Here is a 13472-nt window from a genome sequence, read left to right on the forward strand (position 1 = left end):
CTGAAATCACTGCTCTGATCAGAACTGATATCCAACATGTTGATACAAAATTCCAGGTCTCTTATACACGGCCAAACCTGAGCAGAGAGGAGACTGAGGCCTTAAAAGAAATCAAAAATAACAGAAAAATAATCATTAAACCAGCCGATAAGGGCAGTGCAGTTGTCATATTAGAGAACAATATTTATGGGAGGGATACAGACAATTGAATGATAAACATTATTATTTAAAATTGATAAAACCTATATACACAGATACAAAGCCCATGATTGAGAAAATTGTACAAACATTACAGGATAAAAAATTCATAAACGCTAAACAAAAGCAATATTTACTGGGCGACCCGGAACCCAGGGCCCGACGGTTTTACATGTTGCCAAAAATACATAAAGACCCGTCTAAGTGGAGCAAACCACATGAAATTCCCCCGGGAAGACCAATCGTCTCAGACTGCAGCAGTGAGACCTACGATACGGCCGAGTTCCTAGACTTTTATTTAAATCCTCTCTCTACCTTACACCCCAGCTACATCAAAGACACATATGATTTTGTGGAAAAAATTAAAAAACTCCACATCCCAAAAAAATGCCACCTTATTCACAATGGATATTGATAGTTTATACACAAATATTGACATCTCACAAGGCATACAAGCCATAAAAAACATATTTCATAAATATCCTAATAAAAACAGACCAGACAAGGAATTGATACAACTATTAGAAATTAATTTGACCAGAAATGACTTTGAATTTAATGGAGAATTTTTTCTACAAATCAAAGGTACAGCTATGGGCAAGAAATTTGCACCAGCATATGCTAATATTTTCATGGCAGAGTGGGAAACATCAGCCTTAGCCTCTTCAGAAATATCCCAATAAGAAGAGACCAGACAAAGAATTGATACAACTATTGAAGATCAGTCTCACCAGAAATTACTTTAAACTTAATGGAGATTTTTTTCTACAAATCAAAGTCACAGCGATGGGCAAGAAATTTGCACCAGCATACGCTAACATTTTTATGACTGAGTGGGAAGCATCAGCCCTAGCTTCCTGTACAAAAAACCCTTATATTATTACAGGTATCTGGATGATATCTGGGGTGTGTGACATCACTTAGAAGAGGAATTTGAACAATTTTTATTCACTCTGAACAACCACAACATATCCATAAAACGAAAATCCACTACCAGCAGGACCTCAGTGGACTTTCTGGACATCACCACATACAAGGGCCAGAACTTTCAGAGCACCAACAAACTGGATATTAAAGTATTTTTTAAAGAGACAGACACTCACGCTCTGCTCCACAAAACCAGTCACCATCCCAAACATATGCAGGTCTGGTAAAGTCACAACTGCTGAGGTTTCACAGAATATGCACTCAAAAGGAGGATTTTAGAGAAGCCACTACAACGTTGTTTTCAGCGCTTTGCACAGAGGGTTTTCTAGATCTTTCCTCAGGAAATCCTTAAAAACATTCCCTGGAAACTAAACCTCAGGTGGTGTCTACAATACTTCCTTTCACCATCACATATTCTGCATCTGCAGTGAGATTGGTTAGAGTGATTAAAACAAACTGTCAAAAAGCACTAAGTGGAACTCAAATTCTACAGGAACACAGAATGGGGAATGGGTGGATTTAGACCTGACCCTGACCCAAACCTAATGCCTAAACCTAACCTTTGACCTTTTGCTAACTGTATAGAGTTTTCAAAAATTCACTCTATAAATGGTACCAATATAGTCAAAATGGTCTGAAACGTGCTCCTAAATACTTTCTACATGGTCAATTTTGGCCTCCACACTCCCACTACGAACCGAAGGTCGTAGATACTCGGTAGTGGGTGGTCACACCTAATTTGGGGGTGCTGAACGCACCAGTCTTGGTCCCATGTCTCTACAACCTTCCGTTCCCGAGATGCAGCCATTTCAAAAACTGGAAGTGACGTATCTCCGGACTGGAAGCTTGTACAGACTAATGGGTGGTACTGTTGGAAGGGATGTACACAAATTAGTGGGGGTAGACCTTTGTTCCAGGTCTCCATGACCTTCCTATCAAAAGTTATTAACAAATATGTAATCCTCAAATATATAATCGTGGTTATCATCCCTATTCCTAACCCTAACCCCCCCCCCCGCCCTAACCCCAACCCCTCCCCTGCTATAATTAATAAAGTTCAATTCATCATGTACAAATCAAATTACATTTAATTCATTGATTTAATAAATACCATATTAAAAACAGGATTCAACTAGTTCATAAATAAATATATAAATAAATAAATACAATAGATTGTTTTTAACCCTGTATATGCCAGACACAATTAAAAATACCATTCTAAACACTAAAAATTAAATTTCACAAAGAAGCAAAAAATTCAGTTAGGAGGGCAAGTTATAAATAGGAGGGAAGGCAGCTCTCCATCATTTCTGCTCTAACCACCAAACTGACGGCATCTTTCTGCCAGCCAGCTCAGATTTAGTACATTTTCCTTTTTCTTCTTGTTGTGCCTCTGCCTGAGGAAGACCCAGAGGGGTCGAAACGTTGCAGCATACAGGCACACACACACAAATTAATAGCAAATAAATAGTTTTTTATTTTTTATATTTTTTGTCCTTGTTTCATTTGCTTTTATATTTTAAGCTAATTTAGAGCAAAACAAAAAAACCCAAAAAGCCCTAACTCATGGCCATGGGGTTCAGTTCCCCCACCCTAACCCCTAACCAAACCTATATATACAGATATAAAGCCATTATTTGAGAAAATTGTCCAAATATTACAGGACAAAAAATTCATAAACGCTAAACAAAGTAGCAATATTTACTGGGCGACCCGGAACCCAGGGCCCGACGGTTTTACATGTTGCCAAAAATACATAAAGACCCGTCTAAGTGGAGCAAACCACATGAAATTCCCCCGGGAAGACCAATCGTTTCAGACTGCAGCAGTGAGACCTACCATACGGCCGAGTTCCTAGACTTTTATTTAAATCCTCTCTCTACCTTACACCCCAGCTACATCAAAGACACATATGATTTTGTAGAACAAATTAAAAAACTCCATATTCCTAAGAATGCCATTTTATTCTCGATGGATACTGATAGCCTATATATGAACACTGACACTACACAAGGCTTACAGGACATAAAAAACATATTTCAGAAATATCCCAATAAGAAGAGACCAGACAAAGAATTGATACAACTATTGAAGATCAGTCTCACCAGAAATGACTTTGAACTTAATGGAGATTTTTTTCTACAAATCAAAGTCACAGCGATGGGCAAGAAATTTGCACCAGCATACGCTAACATTTTTATGACTGAGTGGGAAGCATCAGCCCTAGCTTCCTGTACAAAAAACCCTTATATTATTACAGGTATCTGGATGATATCTGGGGTGTGTGACATCACTTAGAAGAGGAATTTGAACAATTTTTATTCACTCTGAACAACCACAACATATCCATAAAACGAAAATCCACTACCAGCAGGACCTCAGTGGACTTTCTGGACATCACCACATACAAGGGCCAGAACTTTCAGAGCACCAATAACCTGGATATTAAAGTATTTTTTAAGGAGACAGACACTCACGCTCTGCTCCACAAAACCAGTCACCATCCCAAACATATGCAGGCCTGGTAAAGTCACAACTGCTGAGGTTTCACAGAATATGTACTCAAAAGGAAGATTTTAGAGAAGCCACTACAACGTTGTTTTCAGCGCTTTGCACAGAGGGTTTTCTAGATCTTTCCTCAGGAAATCCTTAAAAACATTCCCTGGAAACTAAACCTCAGGTGGTGTCTACAATACTTCCTTTCACCATCACATATTCTGCATCTGCAGTGAGATTGGTCAGAGTGATTAAAATTAATTTTCAAAAAACCATAACAGTGTAGTGTAGGATACTGCGCCAGACAGGAGAATAACAAACCCTGTCGCTTGTTAAGGAACAAAAAAGTATATAAGTATACACAAGTAACTTGGCAAGATAATCCCAGTTAGCCTACAACCTTTGCTACTAAGAATTTACCAAATGAGGAAAAACCACCATTGACCCAAAGAATCTTCATTAACAAATGTTATTGAAACCAACGCATAAGCAACACAAACCAAGCATTCAAATACAAGAAGTAACTCAAAATCTGTCACACAACTCCACACAGGGTCATATATTAAACCAAACTATAAACTATATATAAGAAACAGAAATCAAGGAGCTAAGAGGCAGGGAGCAGGTGGAAGGCAGTTGAGTATGTTCAGTTTGGTTGCGGGGGGGTTTGAGGGTTAAAGAGGAGAGAGTAGGAGAAGCCTGGAGAGTTACAGGCAGGAAGACTTAGCTCTTAGCTTCTGTCTCAGCAGATACAACCCAGTCAGAGAGCTTCCAAGCATATCCCAGAGATGCTCCAGTCCTCCAGACACGCTCCGGGGATCAGCACTCCTCCTTCAGACCAGGATTGTTCACCATGGTCCTGGCTGGTTTTCTTTTACTATTTCCACCGTCTGTTTATAAAGCTCACTATTTTTGTTTTTAGAGGTTCGGTGGATGTCCAGAAACTAGCTTCAGTTTACTGATTTCCGTCTTCCCTCTCACTCTCAGCTCTCCTCCAGGCTGCATTGTCAGTTGTTCCCCCCTTCCCCCGGCTCACAGGTGTGTCTCATTTATCTCCTCTCCCTCTCCTGAACCACTCCCCTTCCCTGTACTTCCAGGATATAAAGGGCTCATCCCCTTTCTGCCACAAGAGGAACTCAAATTTTACAAGACCACGTAGTCTAAAAACTGTGTACACTTAATCACATGTGTACAATACAATATGTACTACAACATGTAGGTGAAACCAAAAACTCCATCGCTTTGAGGTTCACTCAACACAGATATAATATTTTAAGACAGAAGGAGGCACACACTCTTCTGGTGAATCATTTTTTACAATATGGATGGCAATCAGCCCAGACCACGGTCTTACAAGGTGACCCGAGCTGGACCGCAGCCCAAAGAAAAGGGGCTGAAAGGATCTGGATCTCTAAAATGGACACCATATATCCTAAGGGTCTGAATGAGAAGTAAACTGGTCTCAGCAGGGTACAATGATGGACTGTGCATGAGGGTGTTCAAACATTGTGGGCCGTGTGGGGTGACAGTGGCGAAGGAGACGGCGCTGAAGGAGACGGCGAGTGGACAGCTGACAAGCTTCTGTGATGAGGAAAGAGCCAACTTCTCCTCCCACAGAGCAACTGGGTTGGCCACCGATCCAGGTTCACCAGAAACAGTCTTCCTCCTCTCAAATTAGACTGTATGCTGCGGCATTAAGACATTAACAGGGTTGTTTCTTTGTTGAGTTTTGACACTTTGTAGTTTTTGTGTTTTTTTAGTTTCAACATTTTATAGTTTACTAAAACTATGAATTACTAAAATGTAGGATAATAGTGTATTTTATTTAAATATTTATTAGTTTTAGTATATTTATAATTTTATTGTTTGTAGTTCAGTTTTTAATTCATTGTATTAATTGGACTAGTATTAAATTAATTCTGAACCTATAAAGTTCTGTTGTGTTCCTTGGTTGCAGCTGTTGCTCTCCACCAGATTTATCCTCCTTCCCCCCGTTTTTACAGTTGCCATCTGCTAGACTGCCCCATCTAGTCCAGCATTGCCATAGCATGCATGAAAAGGCATAAGATGGAAATGTTCCTGATTGTAGCTGCATGTATGAATACTGAAAATCACTGGCAGTGCCTGAAAGGTTATCCCAGTAATTTACTGGGAACTATGTGCAAAAGACACTTTAGAGAGAACATCTGGACCAGCAACCTTTAGGATTTATCTGATAAAACATATAAATAAAACTTACAACAGGTCAAACATGAGAAAAAAGTACAATGCATTATATTCATAGAAGGACACAAAAAGAACATGAAAGCAAACACATATTCATATCGTACCTTCGCTCAGACGCCGTCATAATTACTTCAGGTGTGTCAAAGTTCAGACTGGTTTGACCAACGTTCCTCACTCGGCAGCTCACATCAGCAGTCAGAGATAATTATCTTGTTAATTCAGGAAAACAGTGAAAACTTGTTTTTTTTCTCAAGTGAATGTATTATTCTTCCAAACACACTAAACAAAAATGATGATAATATTTTATTTAGAAATTTATTTTGGGAGATCAGAAGCAAAATCACTACTTAATCAGGGAATAATTATCTGCAATAACGACACTAAAGGTAGAGATTATTATTATTATTACAAAATTCAAAAGTCTGTCAGAATGACAAGTAATTGAGGTAAATGTAGGAAAGATGTTAATTTTTCTATGTTAAGATCAGGACTGACAGGTGTCAGTGCTGCTGTATACATCATGGAAAAGACAGAGTCAGATAAATGTGAGAGAACGGCGGGAAACTGTTGAGTATGTCTGTTAGAGACGCGACACGTTTACAGGCTTAGAGTCAATATTTAAAGGAAAAAAGTTTAATATCATGAATATAACTTCTGTGTAGTCATGATGTTAAATAAGACACTATTTCTAGTGGGAAAAGTAAATTCACAAGCATGTGGACACTGTAATATAACTGAAATAGAGTATATATATCTTTCTATAGTTACGTTACAATAAAGGGTGAGAGGCCAAACGCGGATGGGATTTGGAAGCAACACAAGGAACTAGTGGTGATAAAGTGAAAGGTGGTAGAATCCTGGAATATACGATCGTTTTATCGTTTTGTTTTGTTTTTTGAGTAAACTACTGTAAACTGGATCTTGTTCTACATACTCCGGTCCGGTAGGAGGCGTAGGTGAGTGTTACAATCTGCCAATAAACACAAGGAAGAAGAAGAAGAAGAAGAAGGGAAAAGGTCGCGTGTTCTCAGGATTACTCTCATTTCAAGATGGCGGACGCAGAGGGTGAGTGTGCTGCACGTTTCTCTGCAAACATGTTGAGCAACTTTATTCAAAGCTGTTTGTAAAGAAAATCAGTGAAGCTGCTGGAAGAGAAACAGCTGCAGGACGAAACTGTCTGAGACGCCAAACCGCGTCACTTCAGCCTGAAACTCAATTTACTCTTTAATGTTCACGCTCTGTTACCGGCGGAGGGCCCGGTACCCGCCGCCGCGGGACGCACCGCGCGTGTTACCGGCGGAGGGACCGGTACCCGCCGCCGCGGGACGCACCGCGCTCTGTTACCGGCGGAGGGCCCGGTCCCCGCCGCCGCGGGACGCACCGCGCGTGTTACCGGCGGAGGGCCCGGTACCCGCCGCCGCGGGACGCACCGCGCTCTGTTACCGGCGGAGGGCCCGGTACCCGCCGCCGCGGGACGCACCGCGCTCTGTTACCGGCGGAGGGCCCGGTCCCCGCCGCCGCGGGACGCACCGCGCGTGTTACCGGCGGAGGGCCCGGTACCCGCCGCCGCGGGACGCACCGTATTTTAGGGTCACATTTTAAGTTTCAGGCAGTTTTTGGAAATAAAGGTTCACGTGTCTGTTTGGATGCGAAACACATTTCAGGAAATTGACTTGATGTTTAAAATCAGACTCCAGAGGAATCGATCACAGGACAGTCGCGCTCTTATTGATGATTAAAATCCGATCGGTTTGCTGTATCGATCTCAGCAGATAAGCTGTTTGATTAGAATGTATCAGTTCAGACGGCCTGTTAGCTCTGCGTTAGCCTCATGATGCTAACGTCCACGTGTTGTGGGAGAGGCCACGTGGGCTGCTTCTGAAAACCTCACTGATCACCTGAAACTGAAATAAAGTATTTAAAGTTTATGTTTCTGTTGAATTATTTCTGTTTTTATCTGAAGCTTGTTGGAAGTAAAACAGATTTTAAAGTGAACAGATGGGTTAGGGTTCGCTGACAGGAATCGTTACATCGTTCACCACACTTTATGGTTACAGTTTAACTGGTTTATACTGGTTTATACTCTGCACGCTGCTTTCTGCTGATTAAAGAATCTTTCCATGTTGCAGCAGCGTCAGTGAAGAAGAAGAAGATGAAGAAAGTCAGTGAAGAAGAAGTCGGGGTGAGTGTGACGTTCAGGAGTTTTAGGTTCAGTTTGTTTCTTGTGAATCAGCGTCAACAGTTTGTTTGTTAACAGGAGATTCAGCAGAGCGGAGAATTCTTCATCCAACCAGAGTCCAAGGTGGCCGCTCTGGACACGTCTCAGTGGCCGCTGTTGTTGAAGGTGAGTTCACCTGGTTCACCTGGTTCACCGGGTTCACCTGGTCAGTCTGGTGACAAACCTGTGAACACTTTTACGTTTGTGTTTGTGTGTGAAGTGATGAATCAGTTTATCCATTCGCTGAGCAGCGGCGTCATGTCAAAGTCTGCGCCTCTGCTCCCGTTCTGGGGGCGGGGCTTCTCCGCTGCGGTGATGGCGGCGTCCTGGCGTTCTGCCGGGCGACGACCCGAACCGCACGGAGAGAAGGACTCGACTCGACCGCCGCCGAGACGACTTCCTGTTCTGATCACACGCTGATGTTTGTCACATTACAACAACTTCCTGTTAAAGTCACTTGAAACCACTGAAGAAGAAATCTGAATGTTTTGTTTCCTGCAGAATTTTGACAAACTGAACATCCGGACGGCTCACTACACGCCGCTGCCCAACGGCAGCAACCCTCTGAAGAGAAACATCCAGGATTACGTCAGGTAACATTCACACAACGTTACTCTAACATCCCCCCCCCCCCCACCACCACCACCACCACCCCCCCCCCCCCAGAAAACATGCTGACGTTTCCTCTTCCATGTGCAGGTCGGGTTTCATCAATCTGGACAAACCAGCCAACCCTTCGTCTCACGAGGTGGTGGCGTGGATCCGGAGGATCCTGCGCGTGGAGAAAACGGGTCACAGTGGGACGCTCGACCCGAAGGTCACCGGCTGCCTGATCGTCTGCGTGGACCGAGCCACGCGATTGGTCAAGTCCCAGCAGAGTGCCGGTACGCACGGTTCACTTCCTGTCTGATAGATTGAAGTGTAATGTCTCCACCCGGCTGACGGGTGTGTAAGCACAGTAAAACCCAGCAGCCCCTCCCTGCTCTCTGCTGTGTGTTGCAGGTAAAGAGTATGTGGGAATCGTTCGGCTGCACAATGCGATAGACAGCGAGCACACGCTGGCCAGGGTAAGTCGCCCGGCTGATCGATCAATACTTCATATTGATCAGAAAATACTGACCTGAGTTGATCACTTGATTGATTGTTGATACGAGCTGAAGGAGGGAAGTTAGTCTGATTATGGATGGTGTTCCTCAGGGTCCTAGAGCCCCGGTTTAATCATTTAAACTTGTCTTTGTGCAGAAACGCTCTTCATCACAGACGCATCCCGTCATCGTTCAGCAGCTGCACTTTCTCTGATTGGTCAGCTGTGTTTCTGTCAGTCATGTGACCCTCCCTGTTTCTATCTGCAGGCGTTGGAGACGCTGACCGGCGCTCTGTTCCAGCGACCGCCGCTGATCGCCGCCGTGAAACGTCAGCTGAGAGTTCGAACGATCTACGAGAGCAAACTCATTGAATACGACCCCGAGAGGAGGCTGGGTAAGATCACCTGTCGATCAATAATCAATACGTGTCAGCAGTTCAGAAATACTGTGGCGAAACAGCTCAACATCCAGTAAGCGTCACATGACGCCTGTGAGCGTCGCTACGCCGGTTACCTGAACGCGTCGCACTAACAGGAAGTCAGTTAGTGATTCTGCTGTTTCCTGTTTTACATGTTAAACATCGTTTCTTAGAATAGTTTAATAGTTAATAATTTATTCTTCACATGTTGTTACTGCGTTTAATAATCGCTTGTTTTCACGTCTCTGTAAACACTAAATTATTAAAGTAAAAACCAGTTTATGTTTTATGATTCAAACATCAAACCTCTGAATTAATGAATCTGTTGATCAGCTTTGGGATTAATCAATGATTAATCAGGTTTAAACTGCAGCTGACTGAGGAAGTTTGATTTGAACCAACACGTGGCGGTGATGTCAGTGTGATGTCAGTGTGATGTCACAGCGCTCCTTTCTATGTCGCAGGTATCTTCTGGGTGAGCTGTGAGGCGGGAACGTACATCCGGACTCTGTGCGTCCACCTGGGTCTGCTGCTGGGGGTCGGAGGTCAGATGCAGGAGCTGAGGAGAGTCCGCTCCGGAGTCTTGGGAGAGAAGGTGAGCGGCCGTGAGGTCACAGGTGGAGAGGTCAGAGGTCACAGGTGGAGAGGTCAGAGGTCACAGCCAGAGTGTTGAGTTCAGTCCTGCTGCTCGGTGCAGGTCTGCTAATGAAACTCTGCAACAGAAACCAGCAGCAGAGACGTTCCAGTGCAAACTGAGTCTCACCGCTGCTCACATCACCAGACTGACGTTCACCAGACTGACGTTCACCAGACTGACGTTCACCAGACTGACGTTCACCAGACTGACGTTCACCAGACTGACGTTCACCAGACTGACGTTCACCAGACTGACGTCACCACAGAACTAAACCTGCACTTCATCAATACTATTGATTCTGATATTGAAAGACGGGCTGAAAACAGAAGAACATGTTTTCTTAATATTGCGATAATTTAAACATTAATCTTAACGTGTTCTTGATTTAATACTTTTCTGTTTCATCAGAGTCTTTGTGAATAAAAAGTTATTACATGAATCATTAATAGATTAATAATAGTAACGGCTCAAGGACCGATCCTTGTGAAGCATCATCAGTGCATCAGATGATTCTAACAGTGCTTCACACATTTTAATAATATAATTATTTAATTGGCACCTTTTACAAAGTGCTTTGACAGATAAAACAAAGGCAGCAAACAGAAAGCAACAAGTCTGACATTTAGAAGATTATAAAAAGATTAAAACGATGATCGAAGGACATAAAAGCAAGTCTGTAGAAGCAGAGTTTGAGTCCATATTGATGCTTTTATAAGACATGAAGCTGATCCAGATGATTCATCTTGATAAATAAACACATTACAGGCAGAACAGAATCGGTTGCTAATGATTAGAAACGTCTGGATCATCTTCGTCATCGATGATGTTTCAGCACGAAACGTTTTTAGAATAATAATAATAAAAGTTTCAGTGTGTCGACTCAACCAGGAGAGAAACATTTGAGATGATATCGAGCTGCGTTATGTTCACATGCGTTATGTTCACATCTTCAGCTTCATTTAGCAGAACATGACACTCTGGATGTTTGATGCTGAAATGCATCCTGGGAGTTGTAGTTCATGTTCTGGAATCAGAGCGGCTGAAATATCTGCTCTCACATGTGAAGCGTTTTCTTTTTAACGCCGCGGTCTGACTGTGTTTACGGTGTTTCCAGGACAACATGGTGACGATGCACGACGTCCTCGACGCTCAGTGGCAGTTCGACCACAACAAAGACGAGTCGTACCTGCGGAGAGTCATCTTCCCTCTGGAGAAGCTGCTGGTGTCTCACAAACGGCTGGTGATGAAGGACAGCGCTGTGAGTCACACACACACACGTTACACCTGAAACTCACCTGCTGTCACACGTTACACCTGAAACTCACCTGAGCGATGTCCGTGTCTCCAGGTGAACGCCATCTGTTACGGAGCAAAGATCATGCTGCCGGGTGTCCTCAGGTACGAAGACGGCATCGAGATCAACCAAGACATCGTCGTCATAACGACCAAGGGCGAGGCCATCTGTACAGGTGAGGGGGGGGGCGGTGTGTTCAGGTGCTTGTGCACAGGTGAAGCCACATGATGATGAGAGTAGCTGCAGTAGCTCTCGGGCTGTGATGACCTGCTATCTATCACCCTTGTCTGATGGCTTCTCTCAACGTTTCCACTTTTATTTCCGTCTGACACTAAAAAGCTAAAAAGTGTTTTTTTTCTCGTGCAGCCGTCGCTCTGATGACCACGGCGGTGATCTCCACGTGTGATCACGGCGTCGTCGCTAAGATCAAGAGGGTGATCATGGAGCGAGACACGTATCCTCGGAAGTGGGGTTTGGGACCAAAGGTACTATTGAAGTTATTGATCAGCTGATATTCAGTTTGAATCAATAAAAGTCGATAAATGTTTGATTTGTTCCGTCAGGCGAGTCAGAAGAAGATGATGATTCAGAAAGGACTCCTCGACAAACACGGCAAACCAAACGGCAGCACGCCGGCGGACTGGAAGAACCAGTACGTGGACTACAGGTAGAGGTCATCTGAGGGGGCGGGGTCAGTTAGTGTGACGCAGACAGTTATCCCTCGCTGAGCTGGCGTGCTCTCTGAGGGAGTCAGTCTGCTACAGGAACTTTCAGGTCTGAGCTTCTTCACTCTGCTGTTTGCTGAGCTGCAGCTCACCTGAGAACAGACGTCAGCTGTTAGTGTCGTTCATGAAGGCGTTGAGTTTGATCCTTAACTTATTATTTTTTGATTGACAGTGTCTCCAAGGTGCCGGAGGAGTCATGTGACACTTCATTAAAGGTAAAAAATCACCTGATCAAACATTTTAATCACTGTTTAGTTTTAACGTTTGTTTCACTTTAATTTACTCAGTTTAGATGATTTTGTCACATTAACTTCAAGATGTCGTCACCTGTTGTCCAATCAGAGCTGACTTAGCTGATGTCATCTGACCTTTGACCTCCTGTTGTGCAGAGGAAGAGAGAGGCGACAGACAGTGACGCTGAACCTGCGACGACGACGACGCCGTCTGCAGACGACATAAAGAAAGAGAAGAAGAAGAAGAAAAAAGAGAAGAGGGCAAAACTGGAGGAGGCGGAGCCTGCTGACGCAGGGGCGGAGCCTGAGACAGAGGTCAGTCTGGTGTGAAGACGAACTTCTTATTTCTGTTTGTACATCCTCGCCTCCTCGTGTCTTAGCTCCTCCCACCTGAGACGCGAGCGGAGTCGTCGTCATGCTGCTGCGTTTATGTTCATGACAACTTATTTACTATTAATTCAAATTACAACACGGCGTGACGACGTACGGATGTCATACATTATATATATTATTGTGTGAAGCGCTACAGATGTTCGTATATTCCAGCTGTGCGTCGTCAGGATGCGTCTTAAAGCTCCTCCAGATGCATTTTACTGTGACGTCTTTAAACACGACGCGCTGAGGTCACGAGCAGGACGGAGGAGGTTTTCATCTGACGACAACGGTGTCAGTGAGGCTGCGCCTGAAGGTCACATGATAAACTCACATTGAGGGAAATGGTCATGTGACCTGTCGTCTGTTTTCAGTTTAGACTGAAACTTCATCAAATGTTTCCAGCTGAATCTGACGTCTGTCTTCAATCATGCAGGTTTCAGCTGAAAGTGCCAAAAAGAAGAAAAAGAAGAAGAAACAGAAAGAAGAGGAAACGTCAGAGTGACGGCGGATCAACAGGTGAACAGGAAACTCCGCCCACTATCACACCTGTGTGAATGGCCCAGACGCAAAGTATTCTGGGAGTTTAACGGACTGCAGAAACGCAGAAAGGACGTTTTGTTTTTTATATAAACCTTATTTT

General features: G+C 43.6%; 1 protein-coding gene and 2 non-coding genes across 4 annotated transcripts; all 3 read left to right on the forward strand.

Annotated features, from left to right (window-relative positions):
• The first annotated feature begins 6881 nt into the window (after window positions 1–6881).
• Window positions 6882–13349, forward strand: dkc1 (dyskeratosis congenita 1, dyskerin). 2 transcript variants are annotated; one of them, XM_042389179.1, is made up of 15 exons: window positions 6882–6912; window positions 7977–8029; window positions 8105–8191; window positions 8567–8658; window positions 8765–8949; window positions 9068–9132; window positions 9418–9544; window positions 10033–10163; window positions 11320–11463; window positions 11554–11674; window positions 11866–11984; window positions 12063–12166; window positions 12397–12439; window positions 12614–12772; window positions 13266–13349. In XM_042389179.1, exons 1-15 carry the CDS (start codon window positions 6897–6899, stop codon window positions 13332–13334), a joined length of 1515 nt encoding a protein of 504 aa, XP_042245113.1. In that variant the 5' UTR covers window positions 6882–6896; the 3' UTR covers window positions 13335–13349. The 2 variants fall into 2 exon arrangements, with proteins under 2 accessions (XP_042245113.1, XP_042245114.1); XM_042389180.1 differs by having other exon boundaries at window positions 12063–12151.
• LOC121881629 lies at window positions 8280–8478 on the forward strand. The gene has a single exon (XR_006091854.1). It is a non-coding gene; the product is annotated as a small nucleolar RNA SNORD17 (small nucleolar RNA).
• On the forward strand, window positions 11719–11795 carry LOC121881621. Its single transcript, XR_006091846.1, has one exon. It is a non-coding gene; the product is annotated as a small nucleolar RNA SNORD83 (small nucleolar RNA).
• Window positions 13350–13472: the final 123 nt, after the last annotated feature.

Source organism: Thunnus maccoyii, chromosome 16, assembly GCF_910596095.1.
Source record: "Thunnus maccoyii chromosome 16, fThuMac1.1, whole genome shotgun sequence".
NCBI lineage: Eukaryota > Metazoa > Chordata > Actinopteri > Scombriformes > Scombridae > Thunnus > Thunnus maccoyii.

Coding starts and splice junctions, on each gene's coding strand:
- dkc1 (XM_042389179.1), top strand. Junction 11,464..11,553: donor TGGTGATGAAGGACAGCGCT/GTGAGTCACACA, acceptor CCGTGTCTCCAG/GTGAACGCCATCTGTTACGG. Junction 12,440..12,613: donor CATGTGACACTTCATTAAAG/GTAAAAAATCAC, acceptor CCTGTTGTGCAG/AGGAAGAGAGAGGCGACAGA.